At 40.3% G+C, this 22,936-nt stretch overlaps 1 protein-coding gene across 16 annotated transcripts in view; it reads right to left on the bottom strand.

Moving 5' to 3' along the window:
* ARHGEF33 (Rho guanine nucleotide exchange factor 33) overlaps nucleotides 1–22,936 on the bottom strand; it is an 84,244-nt gene that overhangs the window by 29,677 nt on the left and 31,631 nt on the right. For 12 of the 16 annotated variants that reach the window (XM_063789975.1, XM_063789982.1, XM_063789979.1 and 9 more), the window contains exons 3-9: nucleotides 18,104–18,247; nucleotides 15,297–15,461; nucleotides 14,541–14,662; nucleotides 13,108–13,250; nucleotides 8,576–8,635; nucleotides 6,850–7,074; nucleotides 389–518 (exon numbers count right to left, since the gene is read on the bottom strand). In XM_063789975.1, coding sequence (XP_063646045.1) covers nucleotides 389–518; nucleotides 6,850–7,074; nucleotides 8,576–8,635; nucleotides 13,108–13,250; nucleotides 14,541–14,662; nucleotides 15,297–15,461; nucleotides 18,104–18,247 — 989 coding nt within the window. The remainder of the gene's footprint in view (nucleotides 1–388; nucleotides 519–6,849; nucleotides 7,075–8,575; nucleotides 8,636–13,107; nucleotides 13,251–14,540; nucleotides 14,663–15,296; nucleotides 15,462–18,103; nucleotides 18,248–22,936) is intronic. The other 4 variants (XM_525737.9, XM_054678358.2, XM_054678357.2 and 1 more) reach the window with 1 other exon arrangement.

Raw genomic sequence — 22,936 nt, forward strand, 5'->3', positions numbered from 1 at the left:
ACAAAAGGGGCCTGAGGGAGTGGGTTCTCCTGCTCTCTCCTGATCTTCTGCCATGTAAGGCTGCAATGTTCCTCCTCTCTGGAAGACACAACAACAAAGTGCCATCTTGGAACCAGAGATTCAATCTGCCAGCACCTCGATCTTAGACTCCCCAGTCTCCAGAATTGTGAGAGAATAAATTTCTGTTCATTAAAAGTTATCCAGTCTACGATATTCTGTCATAGCAGCACAAAGTGAACCGAGACATCTGCCATCACTGCCTCTTCTCTTTTCAAAGACTATTTCTGGAACTCTTTATAGGCCCCAGAAATCCCAAAGTGGAAACAATAAACCACTTACCTTAAATCCTAATCAATCTGAAAAGCAAAGGCAATGAGTGCATGGATACCTTCTCTCTTTGGAATTCCTCTTTCCATCTGACCCCTGGAATGTGGCTTTTATCTTCAAGATCAGAGAGATGTTAATGACATATTTTCTTTCAGATTCAAGCAGTTCCAGGGCCACAGTCTGTCTTTTAGCTTTAGAAACAAACCAAAGAGGACTTGATATTAACCATTTCTTCCTAAAATCCCATTAAATGCAAGCAATAAAAGTGATAAAAGGATATTGAAAGCAATAAAAAAAAAAAACCATCTGCAAGTTTTTGAAAGGTAGAAAGCAGAATGGAGGCGCAGTAATTCATTCAGCAGAGCAAAGGGCACAAAGTCTTGGTGTCCCCATCTGCAGCTGGAAAATCTGCTGAGAAGCATCTGGAAAGCTCAAGGATTGGAGACACCAGGGGCAATATAGATAGTGCAAATAAGGGACAATGCTGAAAGCAGGAGCAATCATTGAAAGTATACATATGGGGCAATTGAACCTCCAGATCCTCACCCCCATACCAGATGGCTTCCTCACTTCCTCCCCATGGCAAACAAGAAAAATGAAACTAGAGAAGCCCTGGTTTCTGGGATCTGCGCTAAAGACTTTAGACATAGTAGAGTTCAGATGCTAAAATGAAAACAAAGGGACTCAGGGAAGGCTTCATACTGAACAATGAGATTTCCCTCAGCCTCCTTCCCCTGTAGATCCCAGAGTGCCAGAAGCCAGGTTTAAACTCTTCAGGCAGGAGATTGGAGGGTCTTCCACTTGAGAAACTGAACTGCCCAAGGGAAAAAGATCCACAGACACTGACACAAAGAGGTCAGCTATCAGCCGGACATGGTGGCTCATGCCTGTAATCCTAGCACTTTGGGAGGCCAAGGCGGGTAGATCACCTGAGGTCAGGAGTTCGAGACCAGCCTGGCTAACATGGCGAAACCCCATCTTTACTAAAAATACAAAAATTAACCAGATGTGGTGGCACACGCCTGTAATCCCAGCTACTCGGGAGGCTGAGGCAGGAGGATTGCTTGAACCCAGGAGGCGGAGGTTGCAGTGAGCTGAGATCACGCCCTTGCACTCCAGCCTGGGTGACAGAGCAAGACTCTGTCTCAAAAAACAAAAAGAGGTCAATTATCAAAAGTTAATTTGCCATCTGATTAGCCTGTCTATAATGAAGCCCACTGATTGACAAGCTCGGTCAATACAAAATTTCCAGAGTTTTTCTAAGAGCTCTTTCTTACATACATTTAGCTAAGGATGCTCATACATTTGCATAAAGCTTATACTATAAAAGAATGAGAAGAAAAAAACATATACACGTATTTTTTTTATAAGGAGGGGGGACCCTGAAGAAACAGAGACAATGCAGGATACAAAAGAATAAAAATTTTTAATCTTACAATTCATATTCTCAAAGAAATATAAGAAACATATTCCAGTCATTTAACAACTGCAGGATGCTATTTTTAAAAAGAGAGGCTAATTTTTAAAAAGGAGAAACTTTTAAACATTGCTTAAAAGATAGAAAAAATTAAAAGGGTAGAAGATGAAGAAATCTCCCTTTCTTAAAAAAAAAAAAAAAAAAAGATAAGAGGGGCTGGGCGTGGTGGCTCACGCCTGTAATCCCAGCACTTTGGGAGGCCGAGGTGGGCAGATCAGAAGGTCAAAACGTGGAGACTTGCCAACATGGTGAAACCCCGTCTCTACTAAAAATACAAAAATTAGCTGGGCATAGTGGTGTGCACCTGTCATCCAGCTACTCAGGGGGCTGAGGCAGGAGAATAGTTTGAACCCGGGAGGCAGAGGTGGCAGTGAGTCGAGATCATGCCACTGCACTCCTCCTGGGTGTGACAGAGCAAGACTCTGTCTCAAAAAAAAAAAAAAAAAAGAGAGATGTATTGAAGAAAAATAGAAGGGCAAAAGATGGCAGTTGAGAAATCAATCCAAGAGGTCCAACATCAAATTAGTAGGAGTTTCAGAAAAAAGAAAGAAAATGGATGAGAAGATATTATCAAATTAATAACAGGCAAAAAAAAAAAATCCCAAGACATGTATTTCCAGAGAAAAGGACCCTTGTGCCCAGCAAAATTAATAAAAAAGACTCACATCATTACAAGGCATATCACATCACTGTGAAAGTTTAGCACACCACGAATAAAAACAAGATCCTAAAAGTTACCAGATAGAAAAATCAGGTAACGGGCTGGGCACAGTGGCTCACACCTGTAATCCCAGCACTTTGGGAGGCCGGGGCGGGCGGATCACGACGTCAGGAATTGGAGACCAGCCTGGCCAACGTGGTGAACCCCATCTCTACTAAAAATACAAAAATTAGCCAGGTGTGGTGGTGGACGGCTGTAGTCCCAGCTACTCGGGAGGCTGAGGCAGGGGGATTGCTTGAACCTGGCAGCCAGAGGTTGCAGTGGGCTGAGATCACACCACTGCACTCCAGCCTGGGTGACAGGGCAAGACTCCGTCTCAAAAAAAAAAAAAGAAAAAGAAAAATCAGGTAACATGCAAAAAACTGAGTATCAGAATGGTACTGGACTTCCTAATAGCAAAATTAGAAGTTAGAGGACAGTGGAACAATTGCTTCAAAATCATGAGGAAAAAAGATGTCTTATTTGGCCAAATTATTAATCAACTATGTGAAAGCATTTTTGCAAAATTATGACAGCAAGAGAAATCTGACATAGCTGACTCCATCTTACATCTAACCTCAAGCTGCCCTTGTATATTCCTGAGCATAGGCTGAGATTTTGGGATTTATTTAGTTCATAGTTCAACTTAAAGCAAGGATGATAATAGCCCTTCCCCAAACTAACCCCACACCCTCCAATTTGGTACCCAAACTGGCTTTGAAAAACTAATGAAAGGCCAAAAGTTTAGGATTATGAATTATGAATTCATATTATGAATTACACTAAGATGTAGGCATAGTTAAATGATAATCAGCCATTGTTCTGGAGGTGGCAAGATTTGTAACTTCCCTGGTTATTCCTATAGATAACATCACTACTGTAGAACCTAAGATTGGTCTTTTGAGACATTTTTCCAGACTTTTGCATTTCTGGAAGCTGACTGACTCCACCTGGACCCACACCCATGACTCAACTAGTCCTGTGGCCCTCACCCAGAGGCTGACTCAGCATATGAAGACCACATCCCTGTGATTTCATCTGCATAACCCCCTGCCCACCAAATTATCCTTAAAAAAACTCCAGTCTCTGAATTTTCAGGGAGATTGATTTGAGTAATAAACTCTGGTCTGCTGCAATAGCTTGCTGTATGTTTATTCAACTTTTTCTCAATTGCAATACAGCAGTTGCAGTAAATCAGCTCCACCTGCACAGCAAGCCGGCAAGAAGGACCCGCCAAGTGATTACATATGTGGAAACTACTGGATGATGTGTTCCACCAAAACCAGGAGTAAACCAAGAAACCAAGGATACAGAAGATGAAAAAAATCAACAACAGCAACAAACAGGAATCGAACAGAGGAGAAATATGAAGGGAATTCTTAAGAAGACTGGAAAGTCCCAGGATGATGGGAGTACATTGGGCCAAAGCAGAATAGGATGATGGAGGCAAATGCTCTTTAAAAAAAAAAAAAAAGATGGCTGGGCATAGTGGCTTGTGCCTGTAGTGCCAACTACCTGGGAGGCTGAGGCAGGTGGATCACTTGAGCCCAGGATGTTGAGGCCAGCTTGGGCAACAAAGGGAAACCCCCACCTCTGAAAAACTAAATGGATAAAAATAAATAAAAACTAAAAACATTGATGATGTAAATAGTAAAGTTTCTGTTATATTGCTAAGAAAAATTCAAGATCTATATAAATGAAGAGATATACCATGTTCTTTAAATGGAAGACTCAATACTGTCAAGATGTCAATTATCTGATAATTGGAATTTTTAAAAGGAGAGTCTAAAATTAGATACCCATATAAGACCACTTGACTTTCTACATACAACAATGGGAAACAGAAGGTATTTTCAATTAATGATGCTGAAACAACTGGATAGCCATCTGGAAAAAAAATGAACCTGGAGCCCTTTCTCACACTGTACGTCAAAATTTATTCACCATAAGTCATAGACCTAAATGTGAAAGCTAAAACTATAAAGATTTTAGAAGAAAGCATACCAGAGTACCTTCACAACTGTGAGATAGCAAAGGTTTCTCAGAAAGACAAGAAAGTCACGAGCTATTTTAAGAGTTTAAAATTGACAGCTGGGTGCAGTGGTGCACACCTGTAGTCCTAGCTCCTTGGGAGGCTGAGGAGGAAGAATCACGTAAGCCCAGGAGATCAAGGCTGAAGTGAGCTGTGATTATGCCACTGCACTCCAGCCTGGGCAACAGAGCAAGACCCTGCTTCAAAAAAAGTTGGGCAATGGACTTAGGCACCTTATAAAAGAAGAATATATGAATAGCCAATAAGCATATAAAAACATACTTAATACTAATAATCATCAGGGAAGTGCAAATTAAAACTACAGTGTGATACCATTACACATCCCTGAGAATGGCTAACATTGAAAGGACTAACCATCCTTCCCAAGTATTGGAAAGTATGTGAAGCAACTGGGCTCTCAAACATTGCTAGTGGGAGTATTAGCCAACTGCTTTAGAAAACTGCTTGACATTTTCTTTTAAAGTTAAACATAATCATAACCTACAACCCAGAGATTTTACTCCTAGGTATACACCCAAGAGAAATGAGGGCATACATCCCCCCGCTAAAAAAAAATTTGTACAAGAATATTCATAGCTAGCTAGGCACAGTGGCTTACGCCTGTAATCCCAGCACTTTGGGAGGCCAAGGCAGGCAGATCACTTGATATCAGGAGTTGAAGACTAGCCTGGCCAACACAGTGAAAACCCTGTATCTACTAAAAATATAAAAATTAGCCAGACGTGGTGGTGCACGCCTATAATCCCAGCTACTCAGGAGGCTGAAGCAGGAGAATCACTTGAGCCTGGGAGGCAGATGTTGCAGGGAGCCAAGATCACGCCATTGCACTCCAGCCTCAGTGAAAGAGCAAGACTCTGTCTCAAAAAAAAATGTCCATCAATGGGAGAATGGATTTTTTAAAATGTGATAAATTCATTCAATGTGATTAATAAAAAGGAATGAATTGTGTGCAAAAATATGCATAAATCTTATTTAAAAAAACATTATGTTGGGAGAAAGAGGCCAGACACAAAAGAGTACACTGTGTTATTCCATTTACATGAAGTTTAAGAACAGACAAAACTAATTTGTGGTATAGAAGTCATAATGGTGGTTCTTTGGGTGGATATTGACTGGCAAAGTGCATGAAAGAACTTTCTCAGGTTCTTTCATGCACAGAAATATTGTATATCTTGATCTGGGTGGTGATCACAGGGGATAGACACATGTAAAATGTCTATTAGCTTAAATGTAAGCTCTGTGAATTTTACTCTATGTAAATTCACCTTCAATAAAGTATTAGTAAAAAAAATAGTGTAAAACTTTTTTTTTTTGAGTTAGGGTCTTGTTCTGTTGCCTAGGCTGGAGTGCAATGGCACTATCATAGCTCAATGCAGCCTCGACCTCCTGAGCTCAAGTGATCCTCCTACCTTGGACTCCCATGTAGCGGAGACCACAGGCACATGCCAGGAGGCCCAGCTACTTTGTTTTTTTATTTTTTGTAGAGACAGGGGTCTCACTATGTTGCCCAGGCTGGTTCCAACTCCTGGGCCCAATGGATCCTCCCACCTGTCCTCCCAAAGTGCTGGGATTACAAGTGTGAACACCATGCCTGGCTAAACATCTTTTAAAAACATAGAACCAGGGGAAGACTGCGTACCCAGCCTGAGCCTGCCATTCTCCCTCCCCCATGTCCCCGAAAAGAAAACATGGAAGCAAGTACCAGAAAAAACGGTCAAAAGAGTTTAAAGTTGTTGGTGCTCTTCTTCATAACAAACCTTTTAATACTTTTTTTTCATGTATTTGACTTTAAAAATTCAAAATAATTTTTAAAAATTACCTCCCCCCAAATAGCCAGGGGGAAATGCCATTGTCTGACACAGTAATTGTTCAGCAATACTTTGTGATATGAAGGGAAGGAGGGAGGGAAAAAGGAGGGAGGACAGGCTCTGTTGCAGTGTGTGATATTTTGGTGGTAGACTGTTGATGAAAGGCTTGTTTCTAGAAGATTCCACATCACTGGCTAAATAGTTCTGCCTTCTCCACCAACCTTATGCCTTCCCCCTCCCGCCCACAGCACTCCATTACTAAGTGTCTTGAACATGCAGAATCAAGGTGGTAGTCACTGGCCCTGTGACCTCTAATGAGTCCCTTTACCTCTATAGGCTTTAGTTCATCTGAAAAGGAAACCAGGAACTAGGTGGCCTCATGTGTCCACTGAATCTAAACTGCAAGGATTCTCGCCTTTGAGTTCAAAGCTCTGGTACATCCTGTTCTTTAAACTATTAGCCTGCATTCCCCCTTGGAACTTACCAGCTAAGGAGGTTTCACATAAAACGTTTTCCAAGGAGCTGTGTCTACCCTGGCCAGCCTCCTTGAGTTTATCTGGGTGGTCTTTTGTGACGTATTCTTCACCCCATTCTTTACCATCCTTAGGCTGCCTCCACATGCCAGATGGGAGATGGCCCTTGGACTGGATATCAGCCGAGAGGCAAGACTTGAGGTTTTCTTCTGCTTCTGGAGTTGTTGGGTTCACTCCTGGTGGGGTGGGGGGAGGGGCGGGGAAACAAAGAAAACTGCTATCAAAATCTTTTTAAAAAATATGTTTGTTACCACTTTCGGAGGCCGAGGCAGGCGGATCACGAAGTCAGGAGATTGAGACCATCCTGGCTAACATGGTGAAACCCTGTCTCTACTAAAAATATAAAAAATTAGCTGGGCGTGGTAGCGGGCACCTGTAGTCCCAGCTACTCAGGGGACTGAGGCAGGAGAATGGCTTGAACTCGGGAGGCAGAGGAAGCAGTGAGCCGAGATTGTGCCACTGCACTCCAGCCTGGGTGACAGAGTGGGACTCCGTCTCAAAAAAAAAAAAAAAAGTTTGTTACTTTTTTTTTTTTGAGACGGAGTTTCACTTTTGTCACCCAGGCTGGAGTGCAATGGGGCGATCTCGGCTCACTGCAACCTCTGCCTCCTGGGTTCAAGCGATTCTCCTGCCTCAGTCTCCCAAGGAGCTGGGATTACAGGTGTGTGCCACCACGCCCAGCTAATTTTTATATTTTTAGTAGAGCTGAGGTTTCACCATGCTGGCCAGGCTGGTCTTGAATTCCTGACCTCAGGTGATCCACCTGCCTCAGGCTCTCAATGTGCTGAGATTACAGGCGTGAGCCACCGTGCCTGGCCTTGTTGCTAACTCTTAACGAATCTGCCTCTCTTTGGGTACAACTATCCCTTGAGGATTAAATATACCAATTAAGGATTAAAAGTGTCCACAGCTGCACGGGGTTCCCTCTGTTTCTGGTCTATACATCCTCTATGCTTTATACATAGTCTTTACTATATAAGGAGTTTTCTAAAATGAATTTATCAAATAGTATAGCTAATTTATAGTATGTATTGACTCCTTATATCTGCTTCCTTTCAGGTGAGCACACCAGATGCTGGAGCACTCCTGGGAAGAGAAACAGAAAGAGGAGGAGGAAGGGTGCCAAAAACAATGTCTTATTTGGCCATTTTTCCCTTGACCCTAATGCTAGAAAGGAAGGAGAGAGGGAAGCTTAAATAATTTATAAAATCCTGGTGAATTGTCAATTAAGTAAATCCCTTTTAAAATTTTGTTTTCTTTTATCTTCTTTTGTTTCTTTTCTATTATTTAGTCCTTTATTACCTGCACTACACAGATGTAAAAGTAAGTAACTTTTGAATTAAACTATACAGTGTGTGATCCACAGAAAACTTACATCATGCTACATTCACCTGCAAGTTTTTGGCAAATGTGAATTTATTAGTCATTGAAATAAGCCAGAAAGAATGAAACATACTGGTTTTGTCTTAAGCTTCCCTAGCCCTTCTCTCTCGTTGGTTCAAATGAGTCACTGACCTGCTCTAGTATACATCTTGGAATCTTCGTAACTTCATAACTTTATCTTTTGTGAGTTCTTTCATGCCTGGTTTGAAACTAAGGAAGTGGAAGCAGGGAAGATAGAAGTGGAAAATAATGGAATTGCTGGAAGAAAAGAAAACTCAGAGAAGAGTCACTTACCAGGACCCATCATTCCTTTTACATTACTGTCTCCTACATGAACAGATCTGGACTCTTGGGCTGCAGAGAAAGGAAAGCATTCATTCAGCGTTCATTCCACTAACATGGACTAAGCACCTTCCACGAGCCTGGCACTGGGGGCAGACTCAGAGATTCTACAGTTTCATGGGAGAGGCAGAGCAGTAAAAAAAAGAAATTACAGTATAGTGTGGCAAGTGCTATTTTCTCAGCTGTAAAAAGATATAATAGTGGTACTTACCTCAAGGATTACAATAAGAAATAAATAAGTTAGTATTTGTAAACTGCTTGAAGTTCTACCTGGCATATTGTAAGAGTTAAATAGTTGTTTAACTATAATGGTGGTGGCAGTGGTATGATGGTAATAATAAAAAGAGACAGAATGGTACTGTTAAAATGTAAGCCAGCCTGGGCAGCATGACAAAACTCCATCTCTATCCCCCACCCCCTCCCCCCAAAAAAACTCAGAAATTAGCTGGGCATGGTGGTATGTGCCTGTGGTCCCAGCTACCTGGGAGGCTAAAATAGGAGGATCGCTTGAACCCAGGAGGTTGGGGCTGCAGTGAGCTAAGATTGTGACACTGCACTCCAGCCTGAGTGACAGAGCAAGACCCTGTCTCAAAAACAGAATAAACCAGACCCTATCACTTCTCTGCTTAGCCCTCCAATGGCTCCCATTTCAGTGTAAAAGCCAAAGCCCTTATAATGATCATACAGCCCTGGAATATCTGCCCCCAACTCATGCCTGCTGTTTTTTTTTTTTTTTAACTGCACCTACTGTTTTCTCCCTGATTCACTCTGCTTTACCCCCGTTGGTCTTCTTGGTATTCCTTGAACACGTCAGTCATATTCTCACGGGACCCTGACACTGGCTGCTCCGTTTCTTCCCCTCAGTACCCATAAGCGAACTTTCTCACTTCCTTCAGGTCTTTGCCTGGCACTCTATTTAAAATTACAATTCCTCTTTACTTATTTTTTTCCTTAACTCATCACTCTCTAACATACTACATATCTTACTTGTTTATTGTCTGCTTGCCTCAGAGGAAAGTCTCCATGAAGGCTGGAATTTTTGTTGTTTTGTTCATTCCTATATCTTACCACCTAAAACAGTGCCTGAGATGGAGGGAGGGAGAGAGGGGGGAGGGAGGGAGAGAAGCGGGAGAGAGGGGGGAGGGAGGGAGAGAAGCCGGAGGAAGGGAGAAAAGGGGGAGGGAGGGAGAGAAGGGGGAGGGATGGAGGGAGAGTGGGGGAGGGAGGGAGAGAAGCGGGAGGAAGAGAGAAAAGGGGGAGGGAGGGAGAGAAGGGGGAGGGATGGAGGGAGGGAAAACGTCAGGGTGGCTTGAATGCAGAGGGAGAAGTCGAGGGTAACAAAATATAAGTCTGAAGAGAAAAGCAGAGGCAAGTTAAAACACGGCCATGTAAACTGTGTTAAGGAACTTGGACTTTATTCTGAGGGTGATGAGGAATCAAAGAGAATCTAAGAAGGAGCATCCAGAAAGTAGGTGTAAAATCAAAGAAGCACAGTGTCAGCCAAAAGAAGGAGAATGTTTCAAGAAGGTGGGTATCAAGGGTACCAAAAACTATCAGGAGTGGTAAGGATGAAAGCCAATATTGAGCGGGTAGAATAAATACAAAGTAAGAAAGAAGAGATGGATAATAAAACCACATCTTTCAAAAAAATGAGTTTTCAATTTTCTCGAGCAAGAATATGTCAGGAGTAGGGAGGCTAAACATCTTGAGAGTTTCTTGTGTGGGGAAAGGAACCTAAAGGAAAGGTATACTTGGGCCTGTAAAATGACATTTTCAAACTGACAAGTTCTACAATTATCAGGCACATAAATGATGTTGCATCATGGCTCACATAAATTGGCTGCCTTCTCAAATGGGGCCATCAGCCATTTGTGGTAAGCAGCTCCAGATGGCTCCAATTATCCCCACCCCTTAGCATTTACGTCCTTATGTAATCCTTTCCCTTAGGTAAAGGCTGGATTTACTGATTAGTCTCTAATGAATAGAATATGACAGAAAAAATGGAATACCATTTCTAAGATTAGGTTATAAAAAGACTATGGGTCGGTCGTGGTGCCTCACACCTGTAATCCCAGCAAGGGAGGCCAAGGTGGACAGATCACTTGAGGTCAGGAGTTTGAGACCAGAGACATGGCAAAACCGTGTCTCTACTAAAAATACAAAAATTAGCAAGGCATGGTGGCGGGTGCCTGTAATTCCAGCTACTCAGGATGCTGAGGCTGGAGAATTGCTTGAACCTGAGGCTGGAGAATTGCTTGAACCCAGGAGGTGGAGGTTGCAGTGAGCCGAGATCGCGCCATTGTACTCCAGCCTGGGCGGCAAGAGCAAAACTCTGTTTCAAAAAAAGAAAAAAAAACAAAACAAAAAAACCCACTGTGGCTTCTGTATTGAGCATTCTTTTAGATCACTTGCCCTGCGAGAAGCTAGCTGCCAAATTATAAGGCAGCAACTTGGAGAGGCCCAGGTTACAAGAACTGGAGCCTGCCAATAACCACGTGATAAGCTTGGTATAGATCCCGCATGAGTAGAGCCTTCACCTGAGATGACAGCCATGGCCAGCACCTTGATTACAGCCTTAATGAGAGACCTTGAGCCAGAGGCACTCACCTAAGCTGTGCACAGATTTCTGACTCAGAGAAACTGTGAACCATGAATGTTTGCTATTTTAAGCTACTGAATTTTGGGACAATAGATAACAGTTGTACCATTTTATCAACAGTGCATAAGCCAAGACTTTCTGAGTGTTTGGTTCTTGAGCCCTGAGTTTTAACACAAGCTGCCACCAAGTATGTGCAGAATGTCTTATCATGGCACATTATTCTTAAATTTCTGCAGCAACTCAGTAGAATAAACTATGACCATGTCTATACAGGAGGAAAGGAAGGAGGAATTGCCACTAAATAGTTCATTGAAATCCATGTAGGCACTGAAATCATCTGGATCAGCTGTTTTCAGTGGAGTCCACACATTCTGTGATTATTTAAGTCCTTGGGGGCTGTTACACATTGTCTAAACATGCACAAATTTACTTTGTAAAGATAATTTTCAACCTTTTATCTTATGAACATGTTTAGCTGCTCCAGACCTGCCACTGAACTGACTTTTACATTCTAAGCCTATCCTATACTATACTCTTTCCCAGAGAGGATCATCCTTTTATGTAGAGCTGTTCATGTCTTAGAGGAAAGAAAATAGAGCCACCTGCAATGAACCCGGTCCCCAGATGGACCAAGTGAGTTTTCCCAGGCTGCACTTATCAGTCTCTCAATGAATTACGCAAATAGGTAAAAAAAATAAAAATAAAAAGCAAGCCGGGCACGGTGGCTCACGCCTGTAATCCCAGCACTTTGGGAGGTCAAGGCAGGTGGATCACTTGAAATCAGGAATTCGAGATGAGCCTGGCCAACATGGTGAAACCCCTGTCTCTACTAAAAATACAAAAAATTAGCCGTGCATGGTGACGCCTGTAGACCCAGCTGCTTGGGAGGCAGAGGCAAAGGTGGGAGAATCACTTGAACCCGGGAGGCAGAAGTTGCAGTGAGCCGAGATCGTGCCACTGCACTCCAGCCTGGGTGACAGAGCGAGACTCTGTCTCAAAAAAAAAGATAATAAAAAATATTAAAAAGGCAAATCTGTACTTTGAAGTATGCCAGTTAAAAGCTACTTGATTTAGATTTTTAGATTCAGTTATTCAGAATACACATTGTCTATGAGTATATAAACCAAATTGTTCCATTCATCTTAAGCATAGAAAACCACCAACCCTGTCTTTGACACACTGACAGTTGAGAAATCATTGAGTCTTTCTTTTGAGGACTTTCTACGTGAGACCATAAATAAGAGGAAATGTCATCTAAACAACGTTAATATCTACATTTATTTTTCTGTGTATAGGTGCTTTGCTAGACATGGTTGAGGATACAAAGACATGGCAAATTTTTTTTGTTTTTTACTTTTCCTGAGTTGAACGTAAGTTAATAAGCAAAACTCTGACTTCCACTGGAAAGCCAGTTTCTTCGGTACCATTTTTTAATATCTGTTCTAACATCCCTAAGGTCAGGAATGAGACTGGTAACTGTTTCAGCCCACAGGCAGCATCAGCTCTGGTTTTCCAGAGAAAGACAGGTGCTGAGTTAGACTGCCAATAAAATGACTTGTTAGAGTAAGTGATTTTTTTCTAACATTTCTGTCTTATGGGTTAGCATAGTAATGATTGTACAATAAATTATTTTTAACTCAATTGAAATTTAGAAGTATCCAGATTAGTATTCCCCCGACCACACACCAAAAAAAAGATATTTAAAATTGGGCACTCTTGTGGTCTCTTAGATCCTCTGTATTCTTCTGAATTCCAGTTACAAGCAGAAAAATTCTAGGCAATACACCATTTTCTTCTAACAAAGATGGAGGGTTTAAGCCCATTCTTAATTGGGGGAATTGGGAAAAAAATACTTGATTAATTCAGTATGATTTGTGAACTGTACCTTTCTCGTAGGCCTGAGAAGGCAAAAGGTTGGTAAAGTCTTCGCTTGGAAGAACAGGCTCAGGGATATTGATAGAACGAAAAGGACTTCCTTGTGCTTGGGCAGGCCCGGCCTGTGAGCTGTGCTCTTCTTTTTGAGTTTTCCTAGGAAAGAGAAACAAAGACAAGGCTACTCTGGTTCTTAATATCTGATAGGTTACGAGGAGATTCAGTTCAGAACAACTCAAGAAAATGTCTGAATTATTAGGTTGAACTATATAAATTGCTATTTTTGAAAATTAAAAGTGGTCAAATACTAGCAATTCATATGGTTCAACTTAATTCATTACCTCAGCTGGAGAAAAAACTTCAAATATTTACAAATCACCCTTCTAATTATAACATCCACATTCTTATTTTTTTGTTGCTGGCTTCCTTATCATCGGGATCTTTAGAGTTTGCAGTGGTGACAATTTGCTTGAAATGATTTATATTCGCTTAGCAATGCAACTCAAAAGTATCAGGAAGCAGCAGGTCCTCTCCTGAAAACAACCTGTTCTCCAGGGTCACACACATATTATTCCTACATTTCTATTTTCAATTTGGTAATATTAAAAACACATAAGTAAGTTGAGCACTGTGGCTCATGCCTGTAATCCCACCACTTTGGGAGGCCAAGGTGGGAGGATCACTTGAGCCCAGGAGTTCAAGACCAGCCTGGGAAAACATAAGGAAACCCATTTCTATAATTTTTTTTTAAATTAGCTAGCATGATGGCCACATCTATAGTCCCAGCTACTCAGGAGACTAAGGTGGGAGAATCATTTGAGCCCAGGAGTTCAAGGCTGCAGTGAGCTGTGATCATACCACTACTCCAGCGTGGGCAACAGGGTAAGATTCTGTCTCCAAAAAAAAAAAAAAAAAAAAAAAGAAAAGAAAGAAAAAAGGAAAAAGAAAACCAAATAAGTAGCAGTAAAGATTATATATGTTTAATGGTGAAACTTTACTTGATTCAACCTAGTCCGGACATCGTTTAAACATAAATTTATTTTCAACCCTAGAATTAAAATAATAATTGCATTAGAGACATTTTAGAAAGTTAATAAAAAAAGAAAATCACTGATGGTGCCACTATCTTAACACAACTATCATTATTTTTAAGTAAATCTTTCTAGTTGTTATTTTACATATTTTTACACTTGTAATCAAAGCATTCATGCCATTTTATGTCACTTTCATTTTACATATCGTATTAAATGGATTTTTCTATGTAATAAGTACCATCCATCTTTGGTATTAACCAATTTTATAATTCTATAACCTCCATCGCATGCCAAGCTGTGGAGCACAGTGGCCAGCTAGCTATACACTGATAGTGGGGAAGGTGTACCAGGTGCCTCTGCAGAAGCCATTGCTTATGGGTTTGCCTTTGGTACATTTTTAAAAGACACTCACTTGGCTTTAACTTTTCGAGATTCTCTTCGCTTCTCCTGTTGAAGCTGCTCGATTTTCTGTTGCATTTCTTCTTGTTTGGAAGTGATGGCTTGGATCATCGACATGGCATTGCTCAGCTCTTCCTAAAAAATAAGAATTGCTATGTTTTAACGTGGTACATGGGGTAAAAGTATATAACATAATCTAGCACACTGTACACTTTTAATACATATTTATTGAATGAATGAATGAATGAGAGATTAAAAAATTTACTTCCATCGTGGCCTCAAATTTTAACACAGAGCTCCAAAAAAGAAAACATGAAAGATATTTTTCCATGATAACTATGGATGGCCCAGAGGAAAAATTCTTATATTTGGCTGCTATGGAAAAACGCAGTTTTCTTTCTTTTTTTTTTTTTAAGACAGAGTCTTGCTCTGTCGCCCAGGCTGGAGTGCAGTGGCATGATCTCAGCACACTACAACCTCCACTTCCTGGCTCAAGCGATTCTCCTGCCTCAGTCTCCCGAGTAGCTGGGACTACAGGCGCCTGCCACCACACCCGGCTAATTTTTATATTTTTAGTAGAGACGGGGTTTCACCATATTGGCCAGGGTGGTCTTGAACTCCTGACCTTGTGATCTACCTGCCTCGGCCTCCCAAAGTGCTGGGATTACAGGCGTGAGCCACCACACCCAGCCAGAAAAAGGCAAGTTTTCTATTCCTGTTACTGAGACCAAAATTCTCTTGTCAGCAGGGAAATTAAAGAGAGGCCTACCTTGAAATAGTTTAATGAATTCTTCATCTCAGTAACTTTTTCTTCCATGGAACATCTGCAGCTCTTAACCTTTTCTTCCAAAGCATATTCTCCATGTTGAATTCTTGACAGTTCTTGCATTGCTTCTGTGAAACCAGTTTTGAGTTCGGAGGCTAGGGCCTGCAACTAAATAATGCATGAAAAGTTAATTCAATTTGCTGGAAATTACTGTAAGTGGCACCATTGGACCTTGAATTTTTCTTTTGTTTGAGAAACAAGCCTCCTGAAAATCTACAGACCTCATTTACTAGTGTACTTCAGTTTGGACAACTTAAGACAACCCTGGCCCCATTTATCTAAGAAAAACAGTGTCTTCTTTATATACAGCATATGCTGAAGCTTGATAAATGACAAGAAAGCAAGCTGTTAATTAAGTTTACAAGTGCTTCTGCAAGTTTCGATTTATTCTAACACTTTGATTAAAATGAGATTTGCTTGAAAAGAAACATGTATGTGAATCTTGATCCAATAACTCTTTGAATTCTGTGAAAGAAGAAAATGGGTCATATTCTCTCTGGTTATTATGAGAGGCAAGGAAACTCAGTTCTTGTTTTCTTAAGAAATTAAAGAATAAATAGAGTAACAACTAAGCATAACTGAGAATTTATCTGAAAGGAAAGAAGGTTTTTTTTAAAAAAAAATACTCTTGGATGATATCATGGGAAAGGAGGTAACAGTATTTTCAATGACGGTGGGCTTTAACTCATAAGGAAGGCAAAGAAATATCTGGTAGGGTATGGTAGGAGCTCAGAATATTGTTGATGGTGATATGAATCATCTCCAGCAGTCAGTCCTGGTCATGCAGGTCAACTTTGACATCATGAAAGAGGTGTTTTGGATCAGGTAGGGTACAAATCCTAGTTCTACCCTAAAGTACTAGGACCTTAGGCAGGTTGGTTAACTTTTTTGTAGCAGTTTCCTCATCCATAAAATAGCTATAATAATATCTATTTCACAGGGCTGCCTTGAGAATTAACTGAGTAAATGTAGGTAAGCTGCCTACCATAGCGCATACTTGGTACACAGATGTTCAAGAAACGTTCATTCTTCTCCCCCTTTAGGTGGTAAATCAAAAAGTTAAGCACAAACAGAAATGTGGAGAAAATGGAGCACTTCTAAAGTTCAGTTTTATTTATTGAACAAATGAAAAAAGCATTTTCAACAGACAGTAAGTTAATAGTAACAACAGGATAATAACATTACTTTCTTGACATTTATGATCTTACACTCTATCAAGTGGAGGAACTCTTAGCTCCACATGTCTCTTTAAAACAGAACCATTTAGAAGATTTATCCTATAATCAAGTTTTTGTTGTTGTTGTTGTTTTGTCTTGTTTTGAGACAGGGTCTTGCTCTGTCGCCCAGGCTGGAGTGCAGTGGCATGATCTTGGCTCACTGCAACCTCTGCCTTCCGGGTTCAAGTGATTCTCCTGCCTCAGCCTCCCAAGTAGCTGGGATTACAGGCATGCGCCACCACATCCGGCTAATTTTTGTATTTTTAGTAGAGACAGAGTTTCACCATATTGGTCAGGCTGGTCTTGATCTCCTGAACTCAGGTGATCCACCCTTCTTGGCCTCCCAAAGTGCTGGGATTACAGGCGTGAGCCACTGTGCCCGGCCTCAAGTATTTTTACTTTAAAGGAATGAAAACTAAAGTCCAGATACCTTAACAAAGTTTCTTTGAATGTGTATTTCTGAACATTTTCAGAATCAGGTCATCCACATGATTCCCACCTGCAATGGCACCTCCCACTCACTATACAGTGACTTTGTCTCCTATATCACATTTTTAAAATATAGGATTTTGTGGTTCATTGTGCTTTACGAAGGATTGCTGGGAATAGAGAGCAATAAGAGGAATCAGAGAGATCATTGTGAGGAAAAAAGCAGGGCCTGTCAAGTATTTGGGGCTAGAAGGCTGGGAAACATCATGAGCAATCTATTTTTCATTTCAATCAGTTTTAATTATAATTAATCTTTGCAATGGATTTTGGCTCATGTCCTAATTCAGTCATCCTGGTGGATTAAATCACCAGATCAACCACTTTCTGATCTGGTAATTTTTCATTATGTAAATGTATCTTCTGTGAGCAAAATAAACAAAATTGATGGCTATATAACATTAAATCAAAAATGTATGCGAGTTTTAAAATTGGAAGAAGGAAAGCTGACATTCTTCTTAGTGACATTCACTTAGGTTTCCTGCTTGGAAAAAAAAATAAAAAGGGAACCACTATCCAACAGAAATAGGTTTCATTATCCTTGCTCCCTTAGGCAGAGTTTTCTGCAGAGACCAAAAGGCAGCAGCAGACTCCTAGGAAAAGGACCTTCCTCCCTGCAGAACCCCAGCTCTCAAAAAATTATTAAAATTTTCCCCAAACAGCCAGGTGACATAGGAACTCTGGGAATTCTGAGGCTATTTTTGAGTCATGTGCCCATTTCCTACCAACATATTACTCTGAGCTCCATGGGTGCCTGCCACTGAAGTGTTGCTACTGCTTTGTAAACAGCTTCACAGCCCTGACCAGCCCGGGAGGGGAAGCCATCAGGAGAACACACACCTGATACAACATGTCACTTTTAAGATGCTGAGGGATCTTAGTATCTTTAGCCCCTACGGAGCGGTTTTCAACTACCAACCCTGACCACTCCCTTGTAAACTATGAATACTGTGAAGACACGATCTTAACATCTTTTCTCTGCTCTCTCTTCAGCTTTCTTTTTTGACAGCCCACAGCCCACCCCAAGGATTAGAAATGGGTGTCTACCTTGTTCTCCAGCGAGTTGAACACGTTCCTCATCTCGTTGATTTTTTCATGAAGCTGCTCTAGAGAGGTTATGATCCCTCCGTCCTGCCGCTGGAGGCGGGCTCCCGCTGGAGGTACGTTCAGGGAAGACTTGTACTTCGAAGCCTACGGTACCACAGAGGGCATCTTAGGCTCAAAGAAATAGGGGAGAGGAGTCCGAATTCTTCCTATTTCCTGCTCTCAATTTCTGATTCTCAATTTTCTTTCTTTTCTTGGCTTCTTAACTCTTCTTAAGATGAATTTTAGTCAGTGTCTTCCAATTTTTTTTTTCATGAAAGATCCCTCAGGCCTCATACTTAATTTTCACAAATTTCAACTTGTGTTTTATGGACATTTCTTCCTTTTTGCCACATTACCCAGGCCAGGAGGCTACCAAGAAGTAAATTAGGGGGACTGGACCTGTACCTTGGGAACCTTGCAAAGTCATAAATGTCAAGGTTTGGGAAACCTCCCAATTCCTATGATTCTATAAAAGCAAAAGCCAGGTGTTTTGCAGTGGCACATACATGATGGCAAGGAGGCGAAGGTAATTGCTTTGGTTTCCCCCTAAACCAGGGTCACTGCAGAAGCAACACGAGTTTTCTGCCAACTTCCATCTTCCAATTATTTAAAATACAAAGTGAGCAGCAAGTAATCTGAATGTCGAGAGTAAACTTCCCATATCTACTCCTCTATATTCCCTGCAGAAGCTGACCCTTCACATCATTCTTGCAGGGCCTTACTGAGACTGACATGCAGCCTGGTGTGCTTATCGATCCCTGGATACACCACAGGCCTAGAAGAGTTAACTTCTCTAGTATCAGAAGAACATTCCTCAATGGCAAAAAGAGACTGAGTCTCAATCAGGATTTACAAATCCTAGAAAACTTTCAATGGCAGTTTTGACGATGAAACCTATTACTGTAGGACTGGTTCCCATAGTGTTTCAATTAGACACTTTTGGCACATCACTTATTTTCTTAAATTATTTTCATTACAGAGAAAAATGAAGAAAAAAGAGAATCGCCAAATAGAATCATTCCAAATTTCATTATTTCAGTATAACCATTAACACTCACATTTCCTTCTATTTTGTTCTATGCATATAAATGCAGATGTTTATATGCTTGAAATCACACTGCAGATACATTTTGATTCTACCTCTCTTTTTTCCCTCCTAATATTCTAATAAGGCATTTACAGTAGCCTTCAAAATTTTTCTAAATGTCTACTTTTGATGGCTACATGATATCCCATCCTATGAACTTGCCAGAGTTTACCTACCCATTCTCTTTTGTTGGAAATTTATGTTGCTTGTAATTTTTCAATGTTGTAACTAATGCTGTCATACTATGTTTTTGTTTTAAAATTTTGTATATATTTCAGATTATTTCCTTAGAATAAATTCCTTAATATGAAATGCCTGTGGGTCAAAGATGACCCAAAGGGGAAGCTACTATGTCACAGAGGCAATATATTCAACTAATTAGTAACTATACAAATTATATTTGACCAGAGGATTTGAAAAGTTATAGCAACATGGCTGTATATTCTTGGAAACATCATATATGATATGTAATGTCCTAAATTCATGGATTTAGAAAAACATAACTTGAATAATAAAATACATAAAACAATAGAAATAGAAGAAGCCACACTGTTTACATTCCTAAGGCTACAAGTGAGCTTAAAACACAGTTGGAGTTGAAATCATTAGTATGAGTGTTGGGCTAGCACTAAATTGTGCAGTTACCACATCTGTTGCCTTAATTATGGGATCCCCTCTCATGTTAATGGGACCATAATTTTAATAATCTATATGCAAAATGAAGTAATCTAGGGTGAAACAAGACCACCTGACTCGGGAAAAGAGCTCTGATTCAACGACTTTGAGAGGGGTATGTGCAGTGGACAAAGGATAAGAGAAAAAGGAAATAGGGAATAGACTTTTCTAAAAGTTTCTAACAATTACACACATTCACCAGACCTAAATATTATTAATTATTATTTGCTAATTAGTCAAAGTATAATACTCCTTATTTTAATCATTGTTTCTTTGAGCTTCAACTTTTTCTTAGCTATCTATAATTTTACTTTGGTAAATTGTCTGTGTTCTTTGCTAATTTTCTACTAGGGTTTTAGAAGTTTCCATTTTTATTGACGTTCATGAACTACTTATTTATAATTAAACCTTTGAAATATTTGTTGTGTCTTTCTGATTTTGTTATTTGCCTCTGAATTTGTTTAAAATATTTTCATGATGGAAATAGTTTAAATTGTAATGTGGATGAACTCTCAAATCTCTTTCTTTGTGATTTCTTCCAGTGCTTTTTAACTTAGAAAGACATTTCACATTTGGAGACAAAATAAATATTCACTTATTTTAAAATTTTATGGTTTGAATTTTTTTATATGTAAACCTTTAATCCACTTTGGCATTTGTTTTGATTAGGGTATGAAGTGAGGATCTCTTCTTTTTTTCCAAAGAACCAGACAAAATCTTTCCAACACTGTTTGGCACAAGACTGAATGACTGCATGAGACCTCTTGGCTCAAAGCAATATAGACATCTTGTAATATAGTCATCCATTCATTCATTCAACTCATATTTATTGAATATGTATTATATGCCAGGCATTGTACTTTACACTGAGAATACAACAGAGAGGAAAATGGACTAAATTCCTGCCCTTAGAGCTTACATTCTAGATGAGGAGACAGAAAATTAAAAAACAAACAAGGTGATACATACGATAATGTCAGGTGGGATAAGATCTATCCAGAAAATAAAATGAGATAGAGAATTACCAAAATATTATATTTTGCTTCTGGTGCCCTCCCTTCTAGTATAGATTTTGTTCTATTATGGTTAACTCCTCCCCAGCTTCCCTCCTTTCTCTTTCTCTTCTTCTTTCTTTACTTCTCCTCTTTCTTCTTCTTCTTTTGGTTAAATGTTGCTTGGAGTAAACAGACTGGGGCTTAGGAAGTGTTCTTTTAAAACAAGGATGGGGTTATAATAGCATCACAGAGGTCATATAGACCAACTTCACTTCCATTGCTTTGTGTGTTCCACTGCGAACAGATGTACTAGGATTTGTAGTGCAATAAGATAATGAGGCCACCCCCACTGCAGCTATATTTAGCCAACATTCAGGGAGTGACCTACATAAAATCTATAATAGACTTTAAATCATACCTGACTTTAAAGAGGTACTCATACTCATTCAAATGTTATACACAGGTCAGATGAGAACAGAGGGGAAGTGGGCAGGGAAAGCGTCTGGAGGACTTGGACCAGTGAAGCATCAAAGCAGCACTGAGTGAAGACCTGTTTTTTGCTTCTAGGCCTTTGTTCGAGCTAGTCCCCCTGCCCACAACAACCTTACCTATACCTACTTGTCAAATGATCAACTTGTCCTTAAGTACCTAGCTCAAATCCTCCAGTCAATACTAATTCATCCCTTCCCCACAGAATTGTATCAATGCCTCTATCGCAATCCTTTCAACAGCCTACCTTGTAAGAGCTATTATTGTATGTGTTTTTCAGGCTGTGGACACATAAAAATCAATGAGAATGTCTGTTTCATCTGTTTAATCTGCCATGAGGCCAAGCAGTAGACTTTACACATAGTAACTGCTCAATAAATGAGTATTCAGTTGAAATGAGGCCCTTTCCCCCATTCATCCTTTAGCTGGCCTGAGTCTAGGGGCAATATGGTTAAATAATGTTTTCGTAATCCTGTGTTGACTTGCCCTAGTTTGGTTTATAGCAATGGTCTCTTACATGATAATTCTGGGAAGTAGTTGTCATTTTCACTTTACTGTCACTTAAACTCGACAAATCTAAATAACGTTTCCCCTAAACTATCTACCCTTCTGGACTCCTGTATTTCTGCTTGTGAGAGCACTCTTTTTCCTAGTTACCAGGGCTTAAAACCTTAGATCAACTTTGAAAGCATCCTTTCTCCCAACCCCCACCAAGCTCTGTCAATGTTTTCTTCCTTTTCACGTATTTCAGACAGCACTGCCTGAAGTCTGGAGAGAAGCATGGGTTTCCCTAGCCCAAGCTGCTTTTATATTACAAATTATGTCAGAATAAAGTTCCATGATTTTTAAGAACAGAGATGTGCTTTAAATTTACAGCTGGGAGACAGAAGCCAAGTAAATACCACTTAGAGGACCAAAACAATCTCATATGATTCTTACTGCAAAGATGTTTTGCAGAACTTTTATCTTCCTTGTAAAGCAAATTGTTTCCATTGTTTAAAAAGAGCTTGAAAGTTTTTCCTGTACAGATATTTGAACATTTGCAATGTTACCCCCCTTTTCATTCTCAATTCTCCCTGCTAAAATAGAAAAGTAAGAAAAACAGATTTTGCCCTCTCCTCTCTGATGGAAATGTTATCTTGCAGTGTAATGGCCATGGCGATGGGGGCAGCAAGCAAGAGAAGCAGAGTTGAGGTGGGGGTGGTAGTGCTGCATTTTATAAATGAGACAACTTGTCTTTCAATAATGAGTTCTCAGCCAGGCACAGTGGTGCTCACCTATAGCCTCAGCTACTCAGGAAGCTGAGCTTGAGCCCAGGAGTTAAAGACCAGACTGGGCAACACAGCAAGACCCTGTCTCAAAAAAAAATCAGTTCTCTCCAAAGTACACTGTGAGTGGCGGGACCCACTGAGGTGCCTGTCTCACAGCCCTGTTAAGAGAACAAGTGCAACGATATATGTGGAAGCAGTTGTGAGTGCTAAAAACGTGTACACATAAAGAATAGTCAGTCATTGCTATTATACATGGGAGCATTTGATACAATCAATT

Source organism: Pan troglodytes, chromosome 12 (genome assembly GCF_028858775.2).
Source record: "Pan troglodytes isolate AG18354 chromosome 12, NHGRI_mPanTro3-v2.0_pri, whole genome shotgun sequence".
In the NCBI taxonomy this organism is placed as follows: domain Eukaryota; kingdom Metazoa; phylum Chordata; class Mammalia; order Primates; family Hominidae; genus Pan; species Pan troglodytes.